We start from the raw sequence: 19866 nt of genomic DNA on the forward strand, positions 1-19866 counted from the left end.
TCCTCCAGGCCTCTACCAGATGTGCTCCTCAACCTTGGAGCTTTTCAGCCAGAGAAGTCTTCATGAAGAGGAAGGTCATAGCTGGCTTTGCTCGCCCTGGTAGATGCTTCAGGTCTTCCTGCACATGGGAGATGAGGAGGCTGGAATCAGCCAGGGTAGCCTGGGACTGAAAAGTCCCACCTGCAGCAGAGGACATTCACACTGTGGGTCAGGGCAGAAAGATCCTCCACTTCTTTACCCCCTCCCATGTGCAGCATCACTGCAAGCCCAGGAGCAGCATCCCACCATCGCAACTCCCATTTCTTACAGTTACCTGCAGTGGGACACAAGATGGAGGCCGCAGCAGATTGGCACAGAGGAATGGCACATTACAGGGAGGCTGTCACAGCCTCTGCCTGGCCTGGCTGAGCTTGCCCATGCCATTGAGAGGAGCCACCCTTGAAGCAATGCTGCTCCCTCCCTGGGTGGCCCTCACTGTCATGGTCGGCATGAGGAGACCGGCTGGTGCTGCACATCCACACCAGTGCCCAGCTCCTCATCTCATGCTGGGAGCCGCTCAGCACCGCATTGTTTTCATGGTTCCTCTGCAACCCTCCGTCCTTGCAGGGCCTCCCCGTGCCCTATCTGCCCGTGCTGGCAGGACAGGCAGGGTCCCAGCAGGGTCCCAGTGCGGGGCCCAGGCAGGGTCTGAGCTGGCAGCAGCAGCCGGCAGCCTGCCTGGGCAGTGCCCGAGTCCAGGTCCATGCACTGAGCTCCGTGCTCCTTGCCAGCCCCATGGCGGTCCCGCTGCAGGGGAGCGTTTTGCTAATCCTTTCGTTCCTGCCCTGTGCCCAGCAGCACAACCTCCTGCCAGCTTTGCAGGGAAATGCTTCAGAAGCACCTGGGACTCAAGCAGTCAATCCTTCCCTGCAAAGCAGCAGGGCAGGAGAGGGCTTCCAGCCCTCAGAGGTCCTAAACCACCCAAACAGCCTCAGGGCTTGCACTTATATACCCTGACCAGACTTCACTGGTCCCAAGCTGAAACCAGACAGCTCATTCCTGCAAGAATTGGCTGACATTCTGGAAAGAGAGCCCAAAAATGCTAGGAGGGGTCTGAGCAGGGCTGAAGCTCAAATCATCCCTTCCTCCTCCCACCCTGCTCCGGCTCAACCTCCTCCGTACCCAGAGAGGGCAACAGCTTTGCACAGCTGCAAATTAACCTGCTGCCACAAGATATTACCCAAGCCACGATCTCAGCAGTGTTTGGAGGAGGATTAAATATTTATCTGGAAAACAAGGACCTGCACAAGTGCATTTGGCAGGATTAGTTCTAAAGCCCATAAAAGACCCACTCAACAGAGCCGTAACCAGTTGCTCCCTTCCTTGGGGACGTCTTCTGCACACCGATGGGTGGGTACACGCTGTGCCAAGGCTCCCACCCCCCTCCCAGCCCTGTGGTCTGGGGTGGAATGGCTGTCATCTCCTCCCATGGACCCCAGCCTTTCCTTTTCTCTTTATGGTGCATCAGAGAGATTAAAACCCCTGTACAGGTGTCATACAAACTGCTATCTCTCTAGTGTTTGAGTGAATTGAGGACCTTCCTTGGCCCTTGGACACACCGGAAAATATGTGATCCATCAACTGCCTGAAGGATGTTCCGTACTAGTGTGAAGCCAAACAGCACCCTCCAGTTCGCATTAGAGCCTGGAGAGCTTTGTATAACACAAATAGACCATCAGCCTGGAAATAAACCTCTACCATCCTCTCTCTCCACTAAGAGAAGTTTAAGAAATATATCACAGACTGTGCCTATAGTCTGACACTATATCACAGCAGATGGGAGCCTGCTAAGTCTCCTTAGGATCAGCATTGCAGCAACCAAGGGGGTGGAAAGGGCCTGAGTATCCTTTTCTCCTCCAGTATATGTGTCCTGATACAGGAAAGGTGCCTTTGGACAAAGATATTTCTGGAATAGCCAGGATTTATGGCATACCAAAAATATATATGCGAACAGGATGTTGCTCTGGAGCTCAGCCACAGCCCAGCAAGGGTTTCCCACTGCCGTGGGGAGCTGCCTGGGCTGCAGGCAGGAGCAGTTCCTTGCACAGCCGCCAGACCCCCATGGTGGACTCACTGCAGCTATTTTACATGCTTTTCCTTGCAATATTTGTTTCCCACAAGTATGCTCTGCTTATACAGCCCCTGGCAGGGAATATTTCTGTCATAGTTTACCATTTTGTCCAGGACAGGATTTCACTGAAAGTATTTGTTTAAAAATTACAAAAACACATTAACATATCAGGGAGGTCTCTGCCTTTTATTTTCACCATGTATATCTACCGAAAATCAAAATGTTCAGATGATTCAAGTAAGCTACTGGCCTCTTCCATCTAGCCAGGAAGAGCATCAGTCTGTGACAGGGTCAGGACCTTTCATGGCTTTTTAGCTTTTGTTTTTTCCAGAGAAAATAACACAAGTACCATTTCCCTAACCCAGGATCTTCAGCCAGAGTTCACATACACATCTCTGAAACCCAACGGGATAGCCCACTTTCTTCTCTCAGCCTGCGCTGCCCAAGGAGCTGCTCCACTCCCAGATCCTTTGTTTTCTAGGTATTTTCTACTCCTCTTCCCCTCCTCCTCTGGCATTTCCAAACCTGGCCCAGGCTGGGGAGAGCAGCACAGAGCCACACCTCCAAGACTTTCTCAGAGCTCAGCTGCCATATGTGATCTCCCAGGTTGACTGACACCTTCCAGGCATAACTTCACCATCTGAGGCTTTTCAAGAGCTCTTGCATTTGCCAAATCTTGCTTCCCTATTCCTGGAGTCCCAGACTTTCCCTGGCTTCTCTTTCAATTTCCAGCTCCCAGCATTGCTGTAGCCTTTAATAACTGCTGCTTTACACACACATACACACAGAGGTCATCAGAAGACCTCTCTCTGCTGTTTCCTGACTCATTACTCGCTTCATGGCTCAGCACAGCCCACTTGTGAAATGTCCCAGTCTATGAGAGTCTCTGGTTGCTGCTTGGTCCGTGCAGCCTGGTGAGCCTGGCCAAGGTGGCCACACTGCCCGGGCATGTGTGGTGGGTGGGCTGTTGGGTCTGATGGATCTCAAGTGCCTCCTTCCTTTTCGGAGCTTGCCACCACTGATGTTTTCCAGCCACAGCCTCTCCAGCTATTACATCTGCCACTTCCCAGGTGGCTTCTGCAGACGCACAGTGCACAGCAGCCCATGCCCCTTTCGCCTCTAGGCCCGGCTGCTTCCCTGCACCTCACTGCACGGGCCATGCCAGCTGCACCTCTCACATCTCCAGTGCTATGTTCTCCAATTAACTCAGATCTACCACACCAGCCCATACAGCCCCTCAGAAGCTCCATTAGTCACCCAGCCATTGCACAAGGTCAGATTTCAAGGATCTCCTGCGCTGAGGGGTTTGTAGAAGAGGTAGGATTCCCCATGACCCAGATGCCCCTCGAAGCTCTAGACCGCTCCACCACCACACCCCCACACCCTGCACCTTCTTCTGCAGAGCTGGGACCGAGGGATCCAGCCCAGCCAGGGACAGGTACGGCAGCCTGGCCCCAGCTCCAGCCCAGTGCTGGACTGGCTGCAGGGTGGGGTGGGTTGGGGTGCCGGTCCAGGCAGCTGGGGGAGGCAGTGTAGGGGGGACGGGGCAACCGTTCCTCTCTGCTGGCTGCCTGCGGGGGCTGATGGAACCGGCTGAGAGTTTGAACCTCAAGGCTCCTCAGAGACGTTGGGAAGATGGAGCACACTGAGCTCAGAGCCTGCCACGTGGAGTTCTCCTGCCTCCCAGGCAGCAGGGACCTTTTATTGAAAGGGATTAGGGAAAGGGGGCTGGAGAGGGGGTCCTGGAGTCCTTTATCCCTACATGGAGCTTCCCATCCTGAAACTGGATGAAGCAAAGATCCCTCTCAGAGCAGAACCAAGCAAGGGGCCCTGGAATAAAGCAACACCCCAGTGACTTTAGCTGACGCAGACATTCCTGAGCAGATTTGAATCTTGTTTTGCAGGAGGGATCTCTCTGCGGCCACACACTGCACACACCAGCCACTTCAGAAGCTCCCAGCAGCCAGTCCACAGCTCTGCTACCCAGACACATCACAGGGCTGCCGATCAGCGGGAAAACTCTCCAGCTCCAGCAGATCATAAGCTTATTAAAGATAGATCTGTGCTTTGCTTTGCAGAGATAGACACATCAAAGGCATTTTGGTCTGTGTGCCAGTGCTGCCGGGATCCCCATTTCGCAGAAATGAGGGCTGAGACATACTCTCCATTCCCAGCACAGAGTGTTGGAGGAGCTCAGCTCAGCTGCAGGAGCAGCAGGATCTGTCTCCTTCCATCTTGGGGAGCCCAGGGCCACATCTAGACTGTAATAAGTTAGTCCCTGGCTAATCACTTGGGTGACTCAGAAGTGGCTGGTGGGGACTGAAGCACTTCACTCGCAGCGCATTGCTGCCAGCACTGCTCTCCCCAGGCCATGCAGAACCAGGGGCATGGCCATTTGCTGGAGCTCTGCTGACAGCCCGGGACCTGCTCAGCTCAAGAGGGAAAGCTAAAAGGGGAAACAGGACCTCTCACAGCTGGCCCAGAAGTTGATACTTGCACAGTGCTTTGAAACCCACAGATTAAAGATTTAAGAGACATGAAAGGCTGTCACTGCCTGTTTGTCATTTGGTGTGGGTTCCTCCCTGCCATCGCACATGCAGGGCACAATTTTCAGCAGAGGTGAGCGCAACCTTGCGAGAAACCTGCCCAGCCTGGAGCATCGCTGACACTGGCCCAGAGCATGCGAAGCCTCTCCCTGCCGTGGCACTGAACCCCCAACACATCGCGTGGGCTCCTCCTGCCGCCTTGGGTGGCATAAGGAACAAATTTGCACCCCAGTGTTGGCTGGGCTCGTTTCCTCTGCCTGCTTTGCAGCTACCCCCCTTTTTCCTTATCTCTCCCCAGTGCAACCCAAGAACCTCAATCGTCCCTGCAGCTTCTGAGCCATCTCAGACGACCCAGCTCCAGGCTCAGCTGTTCTTGCTCTCAGGGGGCTCACACAAATTGCAAAGCCAGGTTTGTGCTGGGAGCAAACGAAGGCATCAGGCCTCCCAGCAACAGGCAAGTGGGTGCCTGCAGCAAAGAGCCGCTCAGGAGGGAGGCTTTGCACATGGCAAGCAAGCAGCAAGGGCCCTTGAATCCTCGTTAGCAAGGAAGGTGACAGTAGCACGCAAGGAAGCAGGAGGCATCCCACACCCCTCCCTGTGCCTGGCACAGCTCAGTGGAGCCCAACACACTGCGTGCCTGGAGTACAGCTCACTTTCAGCATTTCAAATTTGCCGGATGATAACCTCAGTGTCTGAGTTCACAGCTCTGATCCCACCCACTTGTGGTCTGACTCATGTTGCAGTCACCGTGCTGCCTGGATATTGGTACGCGAGAAGGGAGGGAGGGAGGAGAGGAGAGGAGGCAGCCGCCGCTCGCAGCACACGCTTCTGCCTTCACAAACTGAGCCACACACGCCAGGGGAAAGTTGGAGGCAGCGCAGCCACAGAGGGCTTCCACCTGCTCAGAGGCTGTGGGAAAGCAGCACCTTTCCCAGGTAAAGCTTTTCTCTTACTTTTTGCTTGGTTGTTACACTGGTAAATCACTTTATAGGTGATATCTCAGAGGGGTTTGTGGGTCCTTGCTGAGGTTGGGGTGTACTAAGCAGCCCGCAATGGGACACCCCAGTCAGAGCAAGAGGGTGTCGCTCATCAGACCTTGGCACCATCATCATCCTGTTGTGCCTGAAGCAGAGGCCAGTTTGGGGACTTTCACTGGCTGTTGCTGCCAGGGATTGCTGGAGCCAAGAACATCAGGGCTGAAGGGAGGACATGGGTGGAGCATGTCCAGGGCACAGAAGCGGAGCCCTGCTCTGCCTAAGCATCCGCTGGTATGAAGCATCTCTGCCCAAGCAGCCTCCTCACAAGGTTTGCTGCTAAACCAACTTCTTGCACTGAGCTGCCCGATCCCTTTCTCCAAGCTCCCCAGCCCCTCCATCCAGCCCTCCACACCCTGGCAGTTGGTGGGCATCTGCTGGAGCAGGGGTTGCCCCATCTGGGGGCATAGTTGGCTCTGTGGGGCAGGGTACCCCCAGGCTGGGCTGTAACGCTGGCACAGGAGGAATAGACTTTGGCAGGAGGCTGAACCCTGGGGCTTCTGCTGGGAACTCATGCAGCTCCAAGCACACCCATGAGCCTGGCACCTCTGTTTACAGTTTCACCTTTCCTGGGAACTCTCTGTAGAACAGACTTTAGAAATTCTGGCAGCTCTACAGGTTTACAATTACCTCTTTGGGATCCCTGAAAGCAGAAAACCCAAACTCCCTCTTACACACAGAGCTCTTATCCTCCTGGAGAGCATGGTTGAGGGCTGGTAGCTGGGATGGGGATTGTGTCCTGCCTCCCCCAAGCCCCTCTACTCATGCCAGAGACAGTAATTGCTGCTGTGTATCAGTCAGAGTTTAGGCTGGGATGAGGCAGGAAGAGCACCAGGCTCTGGAGGAGACCAAGGGGCAGGGGCAAAAGCCTCTGGGGATGTAGCCTGGCAGGATGTTGGTGTCTCCCCACAGTCCCAGAGAGGTTGCAAAGTGGCTTTGCAAAAATGAGACTACATCTGTCAGTGTGCACCTGTAGATTAAAGGGTGAGCTGTGTCAATCCACCTGAACGAGGGCACCTTGGATGGGTGAGCACCCATGAGCAGCACACCTGACAGCCCTGCCCCAGAGAGTGGAGGGGAGATCAGCGATTCCAAGGAAGAGATGGAAACAAGGGCGATGTGGCTCACCGAGCACAGGGGCAGAGGCACGGTGGAGGATGCTGTGGGGTGCAGCACTGCATAGGAGGTGTGGGGAGAAGCACAGCCCTTCCAGAAAGGCTGCTCATAAGCTAGAAACAACCCCACAACCTCATCAAAGCCTTCCATAGACATCAGGGCAAACTAGTTTCGGCACCACTCTTACATTTGTCCCCTCTCACACAGCCTTCAAATTTTGTCTTGTCCCATTGTGAGGTAAGATCATGGCTCTCACAGAGGATTGAAACAGCCCTTTGCCAGGGTCCCTGCAGCTCCTGGCCCTGCCTGCGCCCCACCACTGAACCATAAACATCCTCTTTCAGACCAGAAGAAATCTCCACCCTCCTCCCCGTCTCACAGCCTTGGCTGAAGTACTTCTCACAGCATGCCCAGATGTTTAATCTCTGGAAGCACTTGAACATAATTTCAGAAAAAGCCATGACGTTCTGCTGCAAGCTCTGCAGGGCCACGGAATTTGCTTTGCTCCTAAGTGACTTCTGCCAGCACTTTGCTCAGAAAGAAGCTAATGCAAGAGGCAGAGTGACATTTCAGGTCTGCCTGAGAGCTGACCCATCCTGTCCCTAGGATAGAACTAAAATGCTTCATGCAGAGTTTCTCCTGAGCCCCCAGCCATCGCTGTCAGTGCCCTTTTGGGTAGTGGGAAACACTTCCCAAAGACAGGCTGCCACACTGAGGCACTCTCCAAGTGCTCCTTTCTGCCTGTGTCTCCACTCATGGTGCCAAGATTCCTAGGCTTTTAGCAGATTTTAAACAAATCTATTATGCCAGAAGTAGAAGCACATGAATGGAGAGCAGCAAATGTACTACCTGCACTGCCAGAGCGGGCGCTGCATCCCATTAGTCTTGATAGGAAAGCTCACAAAGTGCTGGAATAAATGACACTGAAGAAAGGGATTATGAAGGATGAGGAGGAGGAGGAATAGAAAGGTAAAATGCAACAGAAATTTCCCATGGATAAATCACAGCTCCCTCTCCAGAGGAGTTAATTGCCATTTTAAATGGGCACACAGTGGATCAAATGTAACACGAGCTGCAACAGAGAGGAAAATATCTCTTCAGGCAGGAGAAGGCAGGAATTACTTCTAGCATTGTAAGGAGGATAATGGGGAGACGATAGTATGTTACAATGGAAGAATCATTAATGCTCCAGAGAGTTCCTTAAAGATCAGCCTAGAGATAAATTTTTTTAATGGTTTTCATTAGTGATCTTGGCTCAGAAAACAGGAGTTTCTCTAAGAAAATGTACTGGTGAGAAACTTGGGAGAAGTTTTAAACTGGAAAGGGACTAAGTATTACAGGAGAAGAGCCAGGGGATCCAAAGATCAACAGAAACATAATGGTCTGGCACAAGTTCATATGCTTGGGGACTAACTGCAAAAATTGTTACTCTAAGCAGCTGAAAACACCATAAGAAAAATATCTGGCTTATAGGGAACCCTGGGATGATTGCAACAAAACAAATCCAACCTGACAAGTCTTCACAGCAGAGATATTGTCCATCAGAGCACCAGTGACCCTGGAAAAGGTGCTAGAAGTGTGACCCAGAAGCAATGCCCTACTCTGGTCCCTCACTGTCAGGAGGGTGATTTTGAACCAGGAACAGATCCAGGCTGTGATAATGAGGATAATCAGGTAAATGTAAAAGCTGCCTGGTGAGACAGGGCTGGAAGGGTATAATTTATTCAGGCTATTGCTAGAAAGGCTGCCATGGGAAACAGCTACTCCACTCATACATCAAGGAGGAAATGAACTCTCTCTGCCAAAATGCAACAGGAGCAGAGGATACGGGACTGGTATTAAAGGTGGCTGCGAGTGACCTGGGCAGAAAAACAGAAGCAGATGTAGAATTCCAGAGGGCCAGTGCTCCAGGAAAGAGCCCTAAGCTGAGTGCACTGCCCTGGGAACTGCAATCTGGGGGCAGTGGGCTGATCCCACAGCCTGACATCTACACCAGCCCTCCAGCCTGCTTCCCCTGCAAAGCCACGTCCGGGGGCTGTGATCCCTCAGCGGACTGTTTCCATGAGATAATTTGGCAGATGAAGAGGGGAAAGTCTCTCACACACCCATTACAGTTAGGGTTGCAACATCCAAGCTGACAGGCTGATCCTGTCCTGTCCCGTGGAGGAACAAAGTCCCAGGCAGCTGAGCCCTGCAGCCCGCATGTTCAGGGAGGGTGCCCACAACCAGGCTTTGAGGACAGCTGAGAGCCCAGCTCTACCTGGGGTCCTCTGCAGTGATGGGGACACTTCTGTCCCCTTCATTTGGGAACCCTTGCTCTTCCCTTCCACAGCTCAGCCCAGTGGCTCCATATCCCACTCAGAAACACTTTCTACTCCCTGCCTGAGGGTGGGGAGAGAAAGTGCCCATTTCATGCCCTGAGCTAATTACAAACAACAATGAGAAACAAAACAACTTCTGGCCAGGTCTGCAGCACAGGGCTGCGCTGGGGTCACCTGCACCACGGCGGGTGCCGAGCGTGCCAGTGCACCCAGAGCTGGGACCCAGCAGCTGAGCCCAAGCTGAGCCCCGGCAGAGCCCACGTGAGCTGCGAGAGCTGGTTGGTGGCAGGAGTAGGTTGTTGATGTGTGGTGAAGCAGCCATGTAGGAGGCTGTGATCCACCCACAGCATTTTCTAAGTGTGCTACTCCCCCTATAATTTATCCTGCCATTTCCACATGTTGGGAGCAATGAAAAAACATCCCTTTCACTTGGAAATACCCTTCTCTAAGAACAACCTGTTCTCGTCATTGCTGTCAGCAGGCAGGCAGCGCTCAGCTTGTTCCACGCTCCTTTTGTGCGCGAACAAAGAGCTTTCCATGGCAAGAGCCTGCGCTGCAGCAGGAGGTGAGGAACTGCTCTGCACGCTGCTGCCGCAGCTGAAAGCATCACATCCCTCTCCCAACAGCCTTAATCCCAGCACCCAAATTCAGAGGACTCCCTGTCTGGCAATGAGTTTGCTCTGCTCAGCAGAAGGCTTCCCACAGACCGGTTCATCACTTGTCATTCACTTTCAATTCCTTTAGAAACAGCAGGGCTGCAGGTATCATTGCTAATCTCACCGGTCCAGTCCCCATCTCTCCGCCATATGGCTACTGGCAATCAGCAGTTATTTACTCATGCAGTCTCCCCAGTATATGCCCTCCCGTGGCCCCCATGCCTTTAACCTTGAATCAAAGACATAAATCATCTGAAGAGTTTTTCAGCCTGCTCCACATCCTTATCTTGTTCTTGCAGGGTGAGTTTAACGTTAAAAATCTCACCTCTGTCCTCTGCCAAGGCTGGACCTTTTCCTTTCCTGGAGTTTTTTTCTGTTTGCTCCATCTCTGCAGCCAGTTGCACGCTGCAGGGAATCAGCTCTACCTCCTGCACAAGCCTGTGCACCACCAGGGATGGCTTCACTGCTGATCCACGGGCTGTGGAGAGCCCGGGGAGCCGGGTCCTGCACCACCCATGGAGACAGCACTGCTCTCCCCTCCCAGCACATTGGGGACAATGGGGAGACCCATCAACTCACCTGGGAAGCGCATGGGGGGAGACCACAGCTGTGGCACAGGCAGCTGGGCTTCTCAGCCTTCTCCGAACCCCCTCTCTCCCACGTCAGGAAGGCACATAAAGGGAAACTGAGGCACTGCAGCAATAAGAATGTTGCTTGCAATCACACAGGCCCTTTTGAATCTCGTAGCAGCATGGTCCTGAAGCACCGTAATCAGCAGCTAAAAGCTCTTTTGGTGATTAGAAGGGTTTACTGTGTTGTCTTTGCCCTTGCAAAATAAGGCATTTTGTTCTTTGCATCCAGACAGAAAATAGCCGTTAAAAAGTAAGTCTACAAGGGATGTTCTCCACTGTGTCCCTGTCCCACAGCAGGAACAGCTCATCCAAACTCTCCCTGAAAAACAAACCTCCATGCTGCCCTTCAGCTGCTAGGAATGGGACTGATGAAGCTGTTAGAGCCTTTTCCAGCCATCTCCTCCCCAGGACGTGGCACCGCTGACAAATGGGTTCCTCTTTCCTCACAGAGCCCTGAGCAGAGTGCAGATTTCCTCTCCAGGCTGCATGGATGCTGCTGGCAGGGCCCAAGACAAGGCATGGGCTGCTGGAAAATGCAGATACAAAGTTTAATGAGACTTAGAGCCACAGCTGAGCTTTGGAAATTATGTAGTGATGACTAATTTTGCTAAATTGCATCAGAAAAGCATACTGCTTTCTCAGGAAAACTTTCCTCATATCCTCCCAGTTCTTCTTTTTTATCGTAAGCCTGTAGAAACTCAGTCCCACCAAAATCCCTGCCGTTTCTCACGTCTCTACTTTACATAGGCACCCCTGGGGCTGGGAGGGGCCAGCTGGCAGAGACATGTGTGCCTGGCTGCCAAGACACTTTCCAACTCAGGTTTAAATGGGCTGGAGCATCCAGGGAGGTGCAGACACCCTGTTTCTGGAGGGGTGTGAGGGGCAGCTCAAAGGACCTTTGACCACTGCAGCTCTGAATTGGTGCTTTCTTTGCAGATTGTCCTTGGGAGGTGGCAAAGCTCTGTGCCTGCTGGAGCACTGCCGACCACTGTCACCAACCAAACATGCAGAGCACATGAGATGCCACAGGACCTGACCCCATGGTCACTCAGAGGAAAGGAGAAGGCAAGAGAGGAAAAGGGAACAGCTGGGACCCACCAGCAGCTGCTACAGGGGATCAACTCTAGCACTGAGCTCTCAGATGGAGCCAACAGGCACAATCAAGTCACATGGCCACATCTTTCCCTCGACCATGTCATTCCTAGCATATGAGGCTGAACACGTGAAGTGACTCTGCAATGTTCTCCGAGGTCACTGTAGGCCTAAGGTCGCTTTGGAAAGGGCTCTCGGGCTGCCTGGCAGAGGGTCACTCCAAGTAGCTTCAAAGCCAGTGAGAGCAGGACTGCTCCATCCACGCGACTGCGCTATGGATCCGTGCTTCAACCATACAAGCTCTCAAAAAAGGATGGACTTCCCCCTGCAGCTGCTGGTTGGATCCTGCCTCGCCATCCTCATCGTGATCACTCTCTGCGGTAACATCATTGTCTGCCTGGCTGTCACTCTTGACCGCCGGCTCCGCAGCTTGACGAACTGCATCATCGTCTCCTTGGCCATCACCGACCTGCTGCTGGGCCTTCTGGTGCTGCCGTTCTCTGCCTTCTATGAACTCACCAAAGAGTGGCCCTTTGGCAGCATTTTGTGCAACATCTACACCAGCCTGGATGTCATGCTGTGCACAGCTTCCATCCTCAACCTCTTCATGATCAGCCTGGACCGCTACTTTGCCGTGACCACCCCACTCCGCTACAGCCAGGTGGTCACTCGCTCCCGGGTGGCTGTGGGTTTGGTTGTTATTTGGACTGTTTCACTGATGGTCTCCTTCCTACCCATCCACCTGGGCTGGAACACCAATGGGACAGCAGTCCAAAACACAGTCCCTAACTGCAACAAGGAGTGCACGCTGGAGGTGAACCCTGTGTATGGGCTAGTGGATGCCTTACTCACCTTCTACATCCCTTTGGTCATCATGTGCATCACCTACTACCGGATATTCAAGATAGCAAGGGAGCAAGCCAAGAGGATAAACCACACATGGTGCTGCAGCAGCAACACCCCCATGCCACCCATGGTGAAAGAGCACAAAGCCACTGTGACACTGGCGGTGGTGATGGGAGCATTCATTGTGTGCTGGTTCCCCTATTTCACAGTGTTCACATACCGAGGGATGTGGGGAGACAGCAGCGTGAAAGGCACACCCATGTCCATTGTCCTCTGGCTGGGCTATGCCAACTCAGCCCTGAATCCCATCCTCTACGGGACACTCAACAGGGATTTCCGGGTGGCATACCAGCACTTGCTGCACTGCTGGAGGACTGGGGGCCCCAGGAGCTCCCACCTGCCCCCGCTCCAGAAGGCCCCATCCAGGGGCAGGAGCTGCAGGCGGGGACAGGGCGGGCAGGAGGGTAAATCTCTGAAACTGGAGATGAGGAATGGAAAAGGGATCTTGCTGACTGATGGAGCCCACAAGAGGTAAGAGCCTTCTTATATGTGGGTCTTTGATGGTAGGTCCATCCCCAAAGAGGAAGGCAGAGGTGGGGACCCCATGTTGCCTGTAAACTTTTAAGCAGCAAGCCGATGCCCCAGCAGGAGATCCTTGCCTAGGCAACTGTTGCTCTTTGCAGCCACTCAGAAATTCATCACCAGCAGCAGGGACCCAGCTCGAGTCTTTCCATACTGGTGGCACAGGTCCAGCTACTCCAGCTTCACATGTTGCTGGCCAACCCTGCAATCGCCACCCATTTGCAGGGACCACAAAACATCCCTGGCTTTGCTGGCTAATGGGGATGGTTTTGCCATCAGAATTTGCTATACAGAACAGGGTGCAGCCATTAGCTGCGGCTGCTCCCAAAAACCAGCCATGTCCTGCTCTCTGGTGGCAGGTGGCCAGCAAAGCCTGGGCAGCCAGCAGAGATGCAGGGGCTTAGGAAAGGTGGCTGTCTGTCACAGGGAGGGCAACAGGGTGGTAGCCCTGGAGCACAGAGTTAGAGCACCTGCGGTCAGGCTGAAAGTCCCTGCAGGAACCAAGATCTGGGTCCCCAGCTCCCTGAAGGGCAGCTCAGCAGTTTCCCTTCCTGGCCAAGCCATGCACCCTCAGCATTTAGGCTGTCAGTTTGCATCAGCAACAAATTCAGCGAACAGCAAGTTCCATTCCCATCTCTTGAAAGGAGCAAGAATAGCCAAAATTGTATTTCTAAAAACATTTGCCATTCTAAATACTTATGTAAAATTAGAGCCAAAAATTCCCTCAGCATCACCCCAAGCATGTCACAGGGTCAGGCCTCTTGGAGGGGTGCAGGTGTGCTGAGGGAGCAGGATGGGTGCAAGGCGGGCGAGCTCTGTGCCAGGCTGTGGCACCAGTCCCCTCCCTGGGCACCCACGTCCCTGCAGGGCTGGGCTACCCGCTCACCACTCTGCTCAAAGGCATTCACCCGCCCGAGCATAAGGAGAAGAGAAGCACTCTGTCTGCCGCGGTGCAAGCTGCTGCTCCTGAGACTTTAATCTACCTTCTAGGCAGTATCTGATAAGCAGCCCAGAAACTTTCCATCCATAGATAAGGAGTCCTTTGACTCCCTGTTCCCAGCATGACAGCAAAGAAGCCGCATTCATGCTCTCCTGCGGCATGTGCCCTTGATCCTGTCCCAGAGACACAGTCTCAAGCCACCAAAAGAAGAATGTAGAGAGGTGAACCCAAGGGCAAAGCCATCCAGAAGGCTCAGCCAGCATCGTACCTCCCCTGGGGCTCAGATGTGACTTTACCCAAGACAAATGGGCAGCCTGGGGCAGGGGAGTCTGCCCCAGGGGACACAGAAGGATGAGTGAGTGTGAACAAATATAAAAACACAGTTCCTGGGGCTGCCTTTTCAGTTTCTGAGGAACTAATAAATGTGTGCAAAGGTACAACATTTGGTAAACATAGTTGCGGGTTGTATATAAAAACATATGGAGAGCATGTTCCCAGCATGGTAGAAATGCTTCTGCAAACATACAGAGACCAAGAAAGAGCTTTGCTGTTTACTCACACACAAGTGCAGCTCCTGAGCAAACCAGGAGCTCATGCACTGGGGCTCTGCAGTCAGCCAGAGGGAGCTGGTGATGGGAAACAGGCCGGTGGGACTTCCCTACGCAACAGAGAGGAAGAAGAGACAAAAAAGTCAGTGACTTCTCAAAGTGCTGCTTTACCACAAAGCGAGAACAAGAAATAAAAGGGGAAGAAAAACAAGTTTCTGTTTTTCTGGCAGAGGCCAGAGTCACACATTTCCTGACTTTCCCCCTCCCAGCTTTCCCAGGTAGATAAGGTCCTTCCCTTGGTTCCCCTGAGGGCCTGGTCCTGCTATGGGAGTGACATCCAAAGCCCACACTGGGGTCAGCAGCCAGGGGACCCCTGTCCCCAAACTCTCAGCATGTGGGTGCCCAGCATCAGCAGGACTTGGCAAAAGCCCCAGCACAGAGACCTGGCATGTGGCTCCAGACTGTCTTCACCCTTGCAGGGTGAAGCTCCCCCACTGCTAAAATCAACCCCAGCGAGTATCCCAGCTGGATTTGCTTCCAAGGGAGCAGGAGGTTGAAGCGAAGAGGGCAAGCTGCAGTCAGTCCACAACAGAGCAGATACAAGAACTATGGGGAAGCAAGAGAGGAAGACTCAAGCACGAGGACATTTCTTGACTTTCTAAATCCAGAGATCTCCTTCCCATCCTACACAACACCACTACTGTGGTTTCTGCTCACAGTCAGAGTTGCCTGAGCACCAAATGATCAGTTATTGCTTTTACTGTCACTACTTCCCTTCTTAGCCTGCTCGCTTAAACAGGAAGGATATACCAAGGATCCTGTGAGGTCGCTTCCAACCCTTTTTTCCCCAGTCAGATGGATATAAACATCTGCTCTTCTCAGATTATCTGGATCAACTAGTACCACACAAAACAGGTGAGCACAGGATTTACCTGTACACCAGAAGCCTGGCAGCCAGCCAATTTCACCCCAAGCATGAACCAAGCTGGTTCCTCTCCCCACTTCCCTTTCACATAGTCTCCCCACTCATCTGCCCTGGCCACGTTAACAGAAAAAGAGCAACACGAATCACTGCACAAACTCATAACCCCCCAGATAGGAAGGACCAGAGCTCAGAAGAGCTCTGCTAAGAGCAGCTCCACAGGGTCATTCAGGGGAAAGCAGAACCGGCAATATTTTGAACCGTTGCCCTTAACAATATTCTTTCCAGTTATGACGCATAGGGAAAAGACCAGCAAAGAGTGAGAATACTGGAGAACTGCGGCTGGTCTCAGGGGTGTCAGGAGCAGGGACAGGAAGTCAGTTATCCCTGCTTTGGGAATCAAAAGGCCACAGGAGCACTGCAGCCTTTAAAGGGCCAGGCAGGGACCCAAGGGAAGACAGCTGCTTCTTTCTCCCCACCAGACACCAGAAAGGCATGAAAATTCACTTCACACAAAACTGGAAATGGAAAGCACTACTTGTATGCACAACACCTGATGGACCCCAGGAACCTGCTTCGGTGCAGTGAGACAAGACTCTGAAGAAGAGCAGGCTGAGCGGTGGGCATGGCGGTAGGTTGTGAGACCAGTCCCTGAGGTCCAGAGAGATAAAAAGCTCAAGAGAAGAAGGATTCAGCACTAACAGGGAGGTATTGGGCAAAAAATGCTGGAGCTGGGCAAGTGGCTCTGGGTCACCCTCTTGCATAGATCAGCTGTGCTCAGGGCAGTTTGGGGCAGGACTGTGGCCACAACATATGGGCAGAGAGAAGCCAGTTGCCATAGGAAAGGATCACTGTCCCAGTCACGACATGCCCGCGCCGTGGGGGGCAGACACCAGCCAGGTAGTACCTGGTGTTCCACAGAGCAAAGCTGGGCTTGACCAGACTGGCACTGACCAACTGAACTCTTCTTTTTCTTGCTTTTCTTTCCATCTGCATGTGCAATTTACCCCTTCCCAGCACCAGAGCTTTCCCGTGAGTCTCAGCCAGCCCGCTGCCCTAGGACCCATGTCTCCCAAACTTCAACTCCTGGCTGCCCTCTTCCAAAATCCTGTGAGGTTGGAAGGACAACACTCAGTTTTCCTCGGGGAGAAACTCAACAGCAGAGGTGAGGGCTGCAAGGTGAGTACAGGGCCAGGGTCGCTGAGTGCAAATGAAGAGAGGGGGCAGCTCTCCATGCTGTGGCACCCACTGCATTTTCCCTGGTCCAGCCATCCTGTCCCAATGGTACTTGATGCAGAGGGTGATACTATCAGAAGTGAATCCTCACTCCTCTCTCCAGCACCATATGCTTTCCAAACCCAGCCCCAAGCCCAGGGGAGGTACACAGAGATGTGCACCCCGTGGCTGTCCTGGAGGGGTGGGCTTACACAACCACCCTGCAGTACCCTGTAAGATGCCTGCATCCTGCCTGTCCCTCCACACGCTGCAGAGGCAGCTGCATTCAGAGCATGGATTTCCAGCATTTTCATGCAAACTTACGTCAGCTCCACATAAATTGCTATCAGCCTTTACAGGAATGCTGGCAGGGCTCCCGGGGTGAGGGGCTGTTGCTGCACTGGGCATTGCTGCTCTCTCCCAGCAGTGCTGGGCCGGAGGACACAGCTGCCATGCATGGGGATGCCTCTCAGCTCCAGAGAGCCGCTTTGTGCAGCCCTTCTCAGGAAGAGCCAGGCAAGGTCACCCTGACCTCTGCATGCTCTCCCTCCAACGCTGCATGCTGATAACCTGGGCTCTCCCATATTGACTGTGCCCTGGAGGGGGAAATACGGTCACTCACGTGCTGGAAGCTAAATACACTTGTCCCTGCCTCACACTGAGCATTACTAACCTTAGCCAAGGACATGGCGATGGCGAGAGACGGTGCTGCCTGCCTGCATGTGCAGCTGGGACAGAGCTGGGGCTGCTGCAGGATTGCGCAAGGCCCCCCACACTGGGGCACAGCATCAGCCTGCACCTCTCAGAGGGACTCCCCGTGAATCACCCTGGAAATGCCATTGCCCATCAGCAGGAGAACTAGAGGCTTGGAGAGCAAGGTGGCAGGAGCAGGGCAGGGCAGTGAGGTCCCCGTGACTCCATCAGGCCCCGCTGGGCTGTAAGTCCCTTGATGCTACATACCAAGGCACAAGCATCACTCAGCAGAGAGGTCACAGTGCAGAGGCTGCTCCCTGGGGGAGCATCATCACAACCCCTAGCACTGCCCCACAAGAGGGAGCAGCATGAAACCCCATGCCTGGAGGGTACAACAGCTCACAGTGAACCCCTTGGCAGTGCAGACACAAGGCAGAGTCATCTCTGCAGCCATCATTGCCCGACAGCAGGGGCGGAGAGGACACCAATTGCAGCTCTTCTGCTTCATGCTTTCCCTCTCTGTGCTGCACATATGTTCTGAAACTCATTTAGTTTCCATGAGGTAAAGGCGAAACACCAGCCATCCCCTGAGAGATTGCTAATCTAATCAGCAGAATAAAGCAAAATCGTCAGGGAGAGGTTTGCAGATCTGAGGTCCTGGTGTGGCCACAGATTTCCTCTCTGCACCATGGGGGCAGGGACAGGAAATGTCACTTCGCATGGGACACCTGCCAGAAAGAGTCTCCAACCCACATGCGGTGACAGGGAGAGGGGCCACGAGAGAAGGAGCGCCCCAGGAGCTGCCAACCCCAGGACACCTTCTTTTATCAAGCTATTGGCAGAGGTGACAACCATGACACTGCTGGCCAGCCCGAGTGCATGGACACAGCAGCCAGAGGAAGCCACAAAGCAAAGTGATACTACTTATAGGGATGTCAGATGATGGGTCCTGGGGTGACACTCACCTCTACCCAAATGTCAGCATATAGCCATGATCTGCTGAAAGCACCCTCAGCATCACACCACAGTCCCTCCCAGGAACAGTGGGTGCTTAATGCAGCATCCGTTATGCTGGGGAGCAAGAAAAGAGAAGGGGGTGGGGGGAGACACCCACCTGCACCCCGCAAAGCTGTTGAAACCCCTTTCTGTTCCCCTGCAGGATCCCTGCTCTGGCACGCAGCATTCGCTCCATCCCCAAACACTGCTGGAGAGGCCTTTGTGTGCCCAAGTTTCTTCCCAGGAGGGTGATGTGTTTGAAGAGCCCTCAGAGGAGCTGCAGAAGAGCTTCTTCCCTGCCCTGTGGGGGCTGTGACACCTCCAGCACCGAGCCCTGCAGCAGCAGGTCGTGGTGCCCAAGGAGCAGGGTCAGGAGCCAGCGTGTGCCCCTGGCAGGGCTGGGATGGGGGTGCCCTCCCCAGGCCCAGGGTGGTGCGTCAGGCTGAGAGGACGCAGGGCAGGGGGAAAAAGGGGCTATGGTCAAGGTTTTGGTGCCAGACAGACCAGCCTAGGACAGAGAAGGGGAGCACAGGCACAACCCTCCTCCCTGGTACCTTGTCCAAGGGACATATCCACCCTTCAGAGGGAGCAGGGGTATGCGTCAGGAAGGCTCAGCACGGCGGATGTCGGCAGCCAGGAGTGCCAGATGTCCGTGCACAGGACACCCAGTCCTCCAGCATCCATGCCGGGGCAAGACTGCCTCTGCCGTTGGGAAGGTTTTGGCGTTATCAGGGCTGTCCCTGCTCTCTGTGTCTGTTTCACACCCCCTGTCCCAGCCCAATTGTAAGAAAGAGAGAGGCCCGGGAGCCTGCTGGGCCATGGGGAGACACTAAGCACCCAGGGTTTGACCCTGAGCTCTGCCCTTCCCGGCAGCTCAACACTAAGACTAGCAAAACAGGATGTTTCTGCACTAAGCTTGTGCAGAAGTCATCAGTGGTATAAAAATCTATTTAACACAGAGGGAAAATTAGATGATTCATTTATTTGTGTATGGTCTGACCTGGGAAGAGCCTCCCCGTTCCCCTGTACCCTGCTGTCCCATTCCTATCCCTCTGCAGGAACACAGCCTGGACACACACAACACAAACCCCCAGGACATGCGTTGCAACCACCCCAGAAAGGGCTGGCACCCCCCCAAAGAGCACCTTCCCCTGTGGGACCAGCTAGATGATTCCCCCCCAGTCCCTGAGCTGGTGGGAAGAAGGGAGCAGCAAGCAGTAAGGACCAGGTAGGACAGGAACGAACAAGGTGCTGTGGGGCAAGAGTTTTCTTCCAGGAATAAGCCTGACCCACGTTACCCCCGGGCACAGCATGCTCGTTCTGTGCCCCAGAGCACCCCCGGGTCACAGCAGGGGACAGGCAGACCCCTGTTTGCGGGATCCCCCCGGGAAGGGAGCTGGTTTTGTGTGTGCCAGGGCTCTGCCCTGGGAAGGGGAACGGGAGAGGGCAGAGCTCGGACCCAGGTGCCCCCTCCAGCTGCTCGGGGACACCCCTGCCCCAAGCCCCGGGGGGCTGGAAGGGGCTCCCTGCACAGAGCCAGGCCGGGGTACCTGACCCCCACTGGGTGAGTGTCAGGACCCGGGGGAGCGGGGGACGCCCCTGTCTCTTATACACATA

General features: G+C 53.9%; 1 protein-coding gene across 3 annotated transcripts; it reads left to right on the top strand.

The window, feature by feature from the left end:
* The first annotated feature begins 5471 nt into the window (after window positions 1–5471).
* HRH2 (histamine receptor H2) lies at window positions 5472–19198 on the top strand. 3 transcript variants are annotated; one of them, XM_026858178.1, is made up of 4 exons: window positions 5472–5591; window positions 11352–12884; window positions 16363–16524; window positions 18413–19198. In XM_026858178.1, exons 2-3 carry the CDS (start codon window positions 11782–11784, stop codon window positions 16379–16381), a joined length of 1122 nt encoding a protein of 373 aa, XP_026713979.1. In that variant the 5' UTR covers window positions 5472–5591; window positions 11352–11781; the 3' UTR covers window positions 16382–16524; window positions 18413–19198. The 3 variants fall into 3 exon arrangements, with proteins under 3 accessions (XP_026713979.1, XP_026713977.1, XP_026713978.1); XM_026858176.1 differs by lacking the exon at window positions 5472–5591 and having other exon boundaries at window positions 11683–12884; window positions 16363–16510; XM_026858177.1 differs by lacking the exon at window positions 5472–5591 and having other exon boundaries at window positions 11683–12884; window positions 16369–16524.
* The last annotated feature ends 668 nt before the right edge of the window (window positions 19199–19866 follow it).

This window comes from Athene cunicularia (genome assembly GCF_003259725.1).
Source record: "Athene cunicularia isolate RWA chromosome 13 unlocalized genomic scaffold, athCun1 chr13_part1, whole genome shotgun sequence".
Lineage (NCBI taxonomy): Eukaryota > Metazoa > Chordata > Aves > Strigiformes > Strigidae > Athene > Athene cunicularia.